Raw genomic sequence first — 9724 nt, 5'->3', positions numbered from 1 at the left:
GGGGGGGGGGGGGGGGGAGGACAAAAAAATTGAACACTCGTAGGTGAAATAAGTACGTGGCCAGAAAGTGTGCGGCACGCGATCTGACGTGGGGTAATGCAAATCGAACGCCAAACTGCGGCTGATTCGTCTAACTGTAGAAAGATGGCTGGCAATAAAATTCTCGGTGTTGATATAAAGTTGAGTCAGTGGCGCTTCGCGTGTCGCTTTCGTTGGAAATTCGAGCGCGATCAATTCGACGCTGCGCGATGATTCCATGGGTGAGAGATCCTCCCGTGAGATTCTGCAAATGTCTTCGACGTAATATCGAGAATAGCACGGATACTGTAGGATAATTGAAGCTACACGACCGCAACGATCGAGGAATTTCGCGTACATTTTGTATCTGCCGATGGATGCTTCCTGATTGGGGTTGCTTGCTTGGCAAGCTCAACCCACAAATCGTACATTTGAAATGAGGTATGTCAAGACTGCACTCGCTGTGCGGTGCGGTTCCATCACGGGGAAGCAATTGTATCGGACATCTAGAGACGGAAGCACTCGTTAATGTCACGTGGAATTACGTAACAAAATTAGTGTGAAATCGTCGCCCTTAAAACGCATAACCTGGAAAAGAAAAAGGGGGGAAAAAGGGAAGGAGAAGAGTAGACGCAATAATTACCGAGAAGCTTTGTCTCGTTGGGAAAGAGGTAATTGCTGAAAAAAAAAGAAGGACGAAAGTATGGTTCAGAGTGCTTAATATCTTTGCCGACCATTCCCGTGGGTGGGCCTTCGACTTTCCAAAGGTTCTCCAGTGAACGTGGCCTGGATATAAATATTCTTAACGAGGGATGGATGAGAATGAGCGGGACGGGGAACTGGAGTGGATGGAGAGGGGAAAACAGAATAAGAGCCCAGCGTAGAGCCGACAGCCAGCCATTAGGCCAGCCAAGCGTCGACAGCGAAGCTAGATAAAGCTTGCCCGCTATGTTGCATTGATTTACAACTGGTTAATTGATCATTTGCATTCTGTCGGGGATACATTGCGCGGTCATCCGTAGAGAAACTAGAACTCGCGACAGCAATTTTCGCGGTGAATTCGCGAACACGTTTCTCCGTTAGTTATAATTACGAGTCTACCCCTTGATCAATGGCAGAAAAGGTCAAGAGAGATCGGCATAGATGCATCGTGTGATCCGAGCTCGTTTTTCATTCCAATCGAAGCCGCTCTCTACATTATGTATTTTGCGATAACGATTGCATAAGAAATACCAGTCGAGTAGGAATTATTATATTCATCGGGCATATTAATAGCCTGCCGCGTATCTTATTTTATCAGCCTGGAATCACCTTCCGCTACGAAATCTTCTTCACGCGAGGCACCCACGTAAATTGATTTTCCATGCGTTACCATATTTTGCAACGTGCCAGACGTGAAATGGGTCAGGCAACGTGGAGAATAGTTTAACTTGAAAGACGGCGTCTGACAGTGCATATCGTTATGTTGCGTGCAAGGTCGGCTTCCATGCAACGCCAGTCAGACTCGCAAAAATTTCACCGCGGGACTACCCGTAATTGCGTACGAAATACTCCACTTCCCGTTGCCCAAGTTACCCCTGTCTTTCTTTTATTTTCTTCATTTCCCCAAATTATTTCCCCTCTCTCGTTCCCTCCGTCCTGACACGTCCCGCATAGATCACGCGCGCGAGTTCCCGCGCGCGACAAATCCACGTAGCAGGTCCAAGAAGGTCAGTCGACGTACTCTTTGAACCGAGACCGTATAGATCTTTCAAGATACGATGAAAGAGCCCATAGATTCCTGTATTCGGTTTAGCGGATACGTAAACGAGACGCCTTCTGTCCCGCGTGTTACCGGAAAGGATGTATTCTCCTTGATTTACGAATGCAAAAGGACCGATAAATCGACCCTCCTTCCGACACCGAAAACGAAGATGCTACGTCGTCCAATGCTTCCTACTTGCGGACACGTACCCAAGGAACTCGATCGAACATTGATAATCGATAGAAAAAGGATACACCGGGGAAAAGGGTAGGGGCTAAGCGGAAACTCGGTGCTTCGAGCATCGAGCACTGTACGAGTAGTCGGTGACATTCATCGACAGACAGTGGTGTATCGTTCGGTTCGTTGACAGACAACTTTTGTCACGAGTGCATAAATATTTCCAGAAGTTTCTCCTACTCGAAAGGGTACTTTATGAAAAAATAAACATCGCCGCGAAAGTTGTTGCAAGTTCGAGACCTCCGGTACAGTAGTACAAGTCGGTATTTGTTCAGACAAGCAGAAGCGACAAGAGCACGCGACACAAGAACGTCAACGTCAGGCCAAAAACTCTCGTCAACGATATCAAAACATGCTCGAGAGCCTGCTAACGAGATGGAGACACTTTAATCACCGATAACATTAAGCCAATGAAGTTTGCTTAATCTTCCGAGCAGGTCTCTCGGAGAATTCGGTCTACTCGACGAAACTGTGAGCCGAATTTTAGCGATTGATTATCGCTGCGAAGGGAAAAAATGGAAAACAGGGAAGAAGGATGATTAAAAAAAGCTGCTAAATTTGGAAGCTTCCGGGAGGACAGCTAATCTCGATAAATGTAAAAACCGCACTCGCTGAAATTACATCCCCTCGAAACCGCGAAATCGTTTGATTCAAAATGCGAGCCTATCCGGTGGTCAGAATCGAAATACATCTGAGAAATTGCATATCGATGGACTCCACGTGCATTGGCTGTTCCATCGTTGCGAAAAAATTGGCCGATTTCTCGTCTCCTCTCCAGCTGCGCGAATAACGGCAAACGAATATCCGCATTTAACGTTAGGGAACGATAATCAACGGTTATTTTTCTGAATTCGCGCGGAAGCCTTGGAAATCAGCGACGCTTAAAATGAACGTAGTCGGAAATAAGCAAATGTTGACTCCGCAATAATAATAGCCGTATTTGCCGAAATCAATTTCGGTGTTACGTCCAAATACAATTTACTGAAAAACGGCCGAATCGGAAATTGCATTACTGACAGTGCAAACTAACGTTTAATTGCGTCGACTGTCATTGTGTACCCGGGTAAACTGTAGCTATTCAATGCATTTATACTCTGCTGCAATCGGAAATCAATAAGCAAACAGAAACATTGTTTTCGGATCGATTTCCGCTTACAGATAGACCGTTCGGCTTCGTATGCTCGTCAATTAAACGAAATGTTATCGCAGAAAACTGACCAAGGCTACCGACGTAGATTAAAAAAGCGAAAAGTCAATCGTAATCCGAAATCTTGCAGGAACCAAATTAAAGATGGACGCGTCCATACTCGCGAATGACCGTGTAGGTAAATTTGTTGCAGAGGACGCGATTTTTAGCCAATACGCGAGTAAGACGCGTATAAATCAAGCGTAAATGGAACGATCGGTGACAATGAGATTTACTGATACGAGTAACAGATCTGCGTGCTATCACGTGCTCCACATTTCGAACACTTATTTGCCATTATGGCCGGTTACCGGTTAATAAATCAACGTCATCGAACCTCATTACCGATGCTAAAAGTGCAAAACAAACGATGTGCCTCTGTTAGATACGTGTTAAAAATTATTACCGTAATTCCCCTCCCGGAATACGTACAGCCGTTGTGTCAAGTTACAAATGGGATTTCATCAGGCGACGATGGTAAGGGCGGAAGGAACACGACAGAAATCTTTACAAGTTATCAGACATCGATTTGGATGCGAAGGGAAAAGGAGAATACGAAAAAGCCCGGCGGGAAGTTGTTGGGAGGGAAAAATCGATGACGCAACCTGAGGCTACGTACGCCTTCTCGTTTCTCTTTTTTCTTTTTTTTTTTTTTTTTTCTCTGGGCAATAAATTCTAGTTCCGTATAATCGGAGCTATTAAAAAAGTTAATAGGAAAAGTTTCCGCGGAAGAATTCTAGCAACGGCAACGAAATTGATTCGCTTCGGTACAGAACAGAACATCGAGCGACTTTGTGCTCGTTTGAAGTTTAGACTTGATTGCGACCTGTCTCCAATAACAACTTAGAATTTGGCAACGAGTCAATAAAAATTCAGCACCGGCAACGGTCTGAACAATGGACTCTTTGCTACGTCAATCGAATAAACCGAATTTCCATTTCCAACTAGTTGACCCCCGTTGGTTAGTTAAACTTCCTAGAGATGCGGCGCAATCAGAAGTAAAGCCGAAGTTTACCTCGCTCCATTTATCTCGTTGCGGCATACTTATTCGCGAAATTTCCATGTTGAACCGTGAAAGACGAGAAGAGGATTGAAAGTCCGGCGATGACGTGCTCACGTATGCCGTCAGGCAGGTGGAGAGAGAAATGGCGTTGGGGCAGAGCAAGCGACAGGCCGAAGGTAAAGGGGTGCGAAGAAAGCGGGCGAGAAAACAAGATCACGGCGAGTGGGGCCTAGCAAAGGATTTCGGCTGCATACACGAGGGTTTAAACTTTCTCGTGCTACAAAAAGTTGCTCCGTTAACTTCCTAAGAACTTCATCCTATGAATAGTTTCGCGAGCATGAATCCCTGATGCGCCTGGCTTTCATCCGTTCCGCGGTTCTTCGGGGTAAGTGAAAAAAAAAGAAGAAACAAGGGGGAAGAAAGAGAGAAAGAGAAAAAAAAAGGAGAAAGAGGGGGAGAAAGAGAGAGAGAGAGAGAAAGAAAGAAAAATGAATCGACGTAATATTAATAGCGATACTTTGTGCCCTCTTCGAATTTCAAAGACACCGATAACAGGGTGGGGGTTCATTCATATTTATGATACCGATAATTCCATGTCAAAGCTACGTCAACGGCGAAAACTTAGACGATAGAGAATATAAAAAGATGATGCAGCGCTCGAGTTGCAAGTTGACCTCATTAGCGAGGCATATTACACCCCGATAGATAAGCGAAACAAGAGGCGACTTGCACACTTTGAACGACGACCCTCGAGGATCGGTTAAAGGCAAACGAAAAATCCTAGGAATCAAACTTTCGAGATAACGGAATCACCGAACGAAATCGATCCCGAACTTTCCCTGGTCCACGAGATTAATCTCGGAGACACGGTAAGAGCAAGGAGATAAGGGGTGAGGAGTTGACGTTAGCTTCACGAATCATCGGGTACACTCGCTACTACCCCGGCTGGCATTTCGAGGGTGGCTCCGGGGAAAGGAGGGGTGGGGGAAAGGGAGAAACATGGAAAATGAAAGATGGGAAAAAAAGCGGAGAGAGAAACGGAGGAAAAGAGAGTTATCGCGATGGAAAGATAGAAACGGGGGGCAAGCTTAGGCTCGGAATTCGGTTCGACTCGACGGAACTGAAAACTCAACTCGGCTCGGCTGAGCTCTCTAGCTGGCTCCAGCTATTGATCGGAGGCCGACCGGGGTCAGAGTAGCAGTGGACTACATCGGTACACCTACGAGTGCACGGTGCTCCACGTGTTGGTATGTGCACCCCTGCACACCGATGTGAGCTTGCACACGGACGGACAGCATCTATCCTCTCTAACCACCGACGCTACGTACGAGCCACCAACGGCGTTGCGACGTCGCTATTTACTTTCCAGTTGTGCCTACTGGAATGCCGTGTAAATGTATATCCAGTTGGTGCTGCTAGGAAACTGTATGCTCTTTTGTTGCAATTCGACCGAGACATTACTTTTTTTAACCTGCTTTTTTCCACTCGCCAACCCGTACTCCCTCGAATTTTCCCTGCTCGCGGATAATTTTTCTCTTTCCACCCCTCACTCTCTCTCTCTCTCTCTCTCTCTCTCTCTCTCTTTCTCCCTCCCTCTCTTCTCAATCGAGCCAACGAAAAAAAAAAGACCGAGCATCGGACGAAACGTTTTATAGAATTTAAAGTTAAAAATAATCGGTTTTCGACTCACCTCGTTGGTGTTCCATCGGTGCCTCTGGGTTGGAAAATGTTCAGCTCGTGGCAAGGTCTCCAAATTCTCCGGAAGTTTTATCGGATCTCCGTCTAAACAGAGCAAGAAAAAACGAACGCGATGAAAAGCTGCTGTAAACGGTTCGAATTTTTTATTTTTTATTTTTTTTTCTCATTTTTTGGCGGAGAAATGGTTCCCGAAATTCGAAGGAACTCGATAGTTCCGATAATTTTAGGCTTAGATCGTTCTATCATTCGAGTGCTGGCTAATCTGATCGTTCCCGTATCACGCGAGTTAGCATAATTCGTACTCGCATATTTATTTCGACGAAAGCTTAGACGTTTGCATAACACATCATTAGTCGTGTTTATATGCAACGGATCGAAGCTGCTATCGATCGTAACATAACCGGTGTGCAAGAGCAAGAAAACAAGAGTTCTAAAAGTAATGCACTTCTCCCGTGCATAATGTTACTTTCCCGAGAATTTAAACTCATAATTTATTCGTAAGGAGGGGAGAAAAAAGAAAGTACGTACACAGGGCCAAGGAAAGTTTTCCTTTTCTCGTTAAGCATACGACGAGGAGCTTAAATAATACTCGTATCGTATCGCGCATTCAAACGAAGAATTCAAACGAATGATTTAATTTTCTGGGTCGTGTGCTACGACTCATTATGAATCGTTGGCCAAGAAGCATCGACAGAGAAAAATATAGCGATACACGATCACAGTTCCACGGTGAAAAGGAGCAATTTCGAACTAGCGAGGTAACTCGAGGGCTTCCTCTTCGTAAAACGTAAAATGGTCGGTGCATAAATTATCCTGATAAATTACGCGTATCGACGCGCCGAGACATTAAGGAAACGGCTGTTCGTTGGATGAAATATTTCGGTTTGCCAGCCCGGGTTTGCCTACGACGTTATTGATACCACCCCGGTAGTGCAGCTGCACTTTCTTGCTTCTCTGATAATTCATCGGCGATACCTGCAGCGTTTCGTGCATTTTTCTAACGTCTCTGGAACAAGCGTACGCGTAGAAAACTGACCGGACGCGAAATGGAACGGTACTCGAAAGCGAAAGCGGAAGAAGCCATAATGGAAACTGAAACTGAAAACGTGGCGATCGTTGCAAAGAAAGGTCTAAGATCGTTTGGTCTAGCTGTCGCGACGACGTGGAAATAAAAGAAAATGGCAATCACTGCGTAAACGCCAGCAGAGTCTCTTACGGTCGAGTATCGGGAAAGCGTATAGGGGTAGTTTTTGCTAATCCTCGTGTGGCGTAAGAGAAAAATAAGGACTCACTTGGTGCGAGAGGCGTCGGGTAGGTCGCGTGATAGACGACACGCTGTGGATTCGAATGATTGTAGCCCGCCATTTCCGTGGCGCTCGTCAGAGCCACCGCTTCTTGGATCTTACCGATCGTGGCCGATCGTCATCGTCCTTGAACATACGCGTAGCGCGATCGTTTCTGTGCTCTCGCAGGCATCCCCAGGCTCCTCGTGAGTTTGGACGAGTGTGCGGTTGATATGGCGACTCGACAATGGTCGGTGTTCGCGATTCTAGACCGTGACAAGCTACGACGGCACTCTTTTTGTCAGGAGAGCTTGCTGCCGGGTTCTAGGATGGAAACACGACTCGCTTGACGTTGTCCTCGACGTGAGGCTCGTGCACGTGGGTGGTGATTCCCCTTAGAACGGCAGGACATATCCCCCAAAGAATCGTGTACGCGAGCCAGGTTGTTCGTTCAAATTATTCTACCCTCGGTTCGAATGTCAATGATCGATTTAGCCCGCTGCTCGAAAAGAAATCAAGAGTCACAGAGAGATATATATATTATTCACAACGAACGTTGCAGACTTTTCTCGTCGTGTCGTGTAACGAACAACACACGTGGAGGTAGACGCGTGGAAATGACATACAAGATCGCACCTCCGGCTTCTTCTCCTCGAAATATACTTTCTCTTCTGCCTCTCCTTTCGATTCGTCTTAGATACCTCGTATTAGTATAAAAAACTGTAGCTCCATTGTATTCTATACTCTCACGAATCTTCCTTCCTCTTCGCTTTGTCTACCCTTATCTCTTAGCGTTCTCTGTACCTCTTCGACCTTGTTTCTTTCTCTCTTTCCGCTAGAATCCTTTTTCCTCAGTCCTTTCTCGAATCTCTCTCTTTCACTCCCTCTCTTTCTCCCTCTCCCTTTCGCTCTCTCTCTCTCTCTCTCTCTCTCTCACTCTCTCTATCTTTCTCCCTCTCTCCCTCTTCCTCTCACTCTCACTCTCTCGCTCTCGCTCGCACACCACTCTCTTTCTCTCTCGCCAAGCACACACTCCCTCTCTCGTTCTTCTTCTCTTTCTCTACCTTTCCCCTTTTATTATTTTTCCTTTCGTTGTGCGTTCCAGGAGCTCTTATTCTTCTTATATCCTAAGTTACAACACTGAACCTGTCCCTATCGGAGGGACAAAATAACGTAAGGGTCACACAGTACAGAGAGAACTTAAAAAGAGATTCGCCCGCAGCTGACGCGTTTTACGATTGCCTTTACCGCATTCGATCCTTTACTTCCTCCTCTGTTTCTCTTCCTTGCTTCCCTTTCTTCCTTCCTTCCGTCCGTCCGTCTTTCCTTCCTTCCTTCCTTCCTTCCTTCCTTTCCTTCCACCCTTCTTTCCCTCTATCACTCTTTCTCTCTTTCTCGCACGCGCGCCTTTCCCTTGCCGACACACCACCAGTGGTAGAGCTTCGGAAGATAGACCTCCCTCTCTCTCTCGCTCTTTCTCTCTTTCTCTCTCTTTCTCTCTCTCCGTTTATCGTTCTCCCTTTACTCCTTCGCTTATCCTCGCGTATCCTCCTTTTCCTTGCGTTTTAGGCTTCGTAACGACTCGCTCGGGGACTGGAAATAGTTACTTTGTCGCTTGCGTTCCGTGTTCTTTTGTTTGTTCTTTTTTACAGAGGTCTAAGAGTTTTTTTTTTTTTTCTTTAGAGTAGGTAAGAGACTTTAGGAGACGTGTGTATTTCGTGTTATTTTGTGTTATTTACAAATATGTATGTTTTTGTTTTGTTAATAAAATAGGTTCAAATTAGTCTTTGGCCCCGCGTGTCTGCTCCCGAGCGGCGGGAGCCGCAGAGTGAGCCAACCCGCGACTCTCGACCTCCGTCCATCGCCCCTCTTTTCGTCCTTCCACCACTGTCCCCTACCCCTTTCCTATTCCGCCATTTCATCCCCCATCCCCCACCATCGAGACCAGTCCGACTATCCAGCCCCAGCCACAGCCCCTGTCTACCGAATCCCTTTTCCTTCCACCCTCCGCCCCTCTCGTCGTCCGACTCTGCTGCACCTTCGATATCCAACCCCCACTTTACCCTCCGCCACTACCCCTTACTTTGCCCCACCATCGTGCACACCAGCACACTCTCTCTTCTACGTGTTTCTGCCACGGCAAAGTGTGGGTGCACACCGAGCCAATTCCGCGGAGAACTCGCCGATGCTACCCTCTGGAAAACTCCGGCGGAGTTGTAAATTAAGGATTACCGAGAATGCAAATTAATGCCTAAGCGTACATTTCTCTACCTACTCTACCCTTCCGTTCCGACGCAGGATCATCCTGCACGCTGGAAACACGGAGTGTTGCTCTGTGTCGAGCCATGATAATCGATTGTTATCCGACCTTCTGCGGCATTTAGAACGCCATGCAGGATAATTCCTGTATGAGCGTTTAACGAATCCCTTTCGTTCGTGCTTTTCCAGATGGTGGTTTCTCTTTGTCGGATTTACGAGGCTTTGCCTTTCGCCCCGGGAACGCTCGAGAACCGCTCGGTGCAAAGTATCCGGGATACGAAAAAAAAAAAAAAAAA

At 46.5% G+C, this 9724-nt stretch overlaps 1 protein-coding gene across 6 annotated transcripts in view; it reads right to left on the bottom strand.

Moving 5' to 3' along the window:
- The window catches only part of Camta (Calmodulin-binding transcription activator), a 35724-nt gene that overhangs the window by 8829 nt on the left and 17171 nt on the right, over positions 1-9724 (bottom strand). For 5 of the 6 annotated variants that reach the window (XM_017911201.1, XM_017911198.1, XM_017911200.1 and 2 more), the window contains exon 4: positions 5879-5970. In XM_017911201.1, the coding sequence (XP_017766690.1) occupies positions 5879-5970 (92 nt within the window). Of the gene's footprint in view, positions 1-5878; positions 5971-7178; positions 7764-9724 lie in introns of those variants that run through there. The other variant, XM_017911203.1, reaches the window with a different exon arrangement.

This window comes from Eufriesea mexicana, unplaced genomic scaffold, assembly GCF_001483705.2.
Source record: "Eufriesea mexicana isolate 0111107269 unplaced genomic scaffold, ASM148370v2 scaffold124, whole genome shotgun sequence".
NCBI classification, from domain to species: Eukaryota; Metazoa; Arthropoda; class Insecta; order Hymenoptera; family Apidae; genus Eufriesea; species Eufriesea mexicana.
Note: the sequence above shows the minus strand (reverse complement) of the source record. Positions and strands in the feature narration are given on the sequence as shown.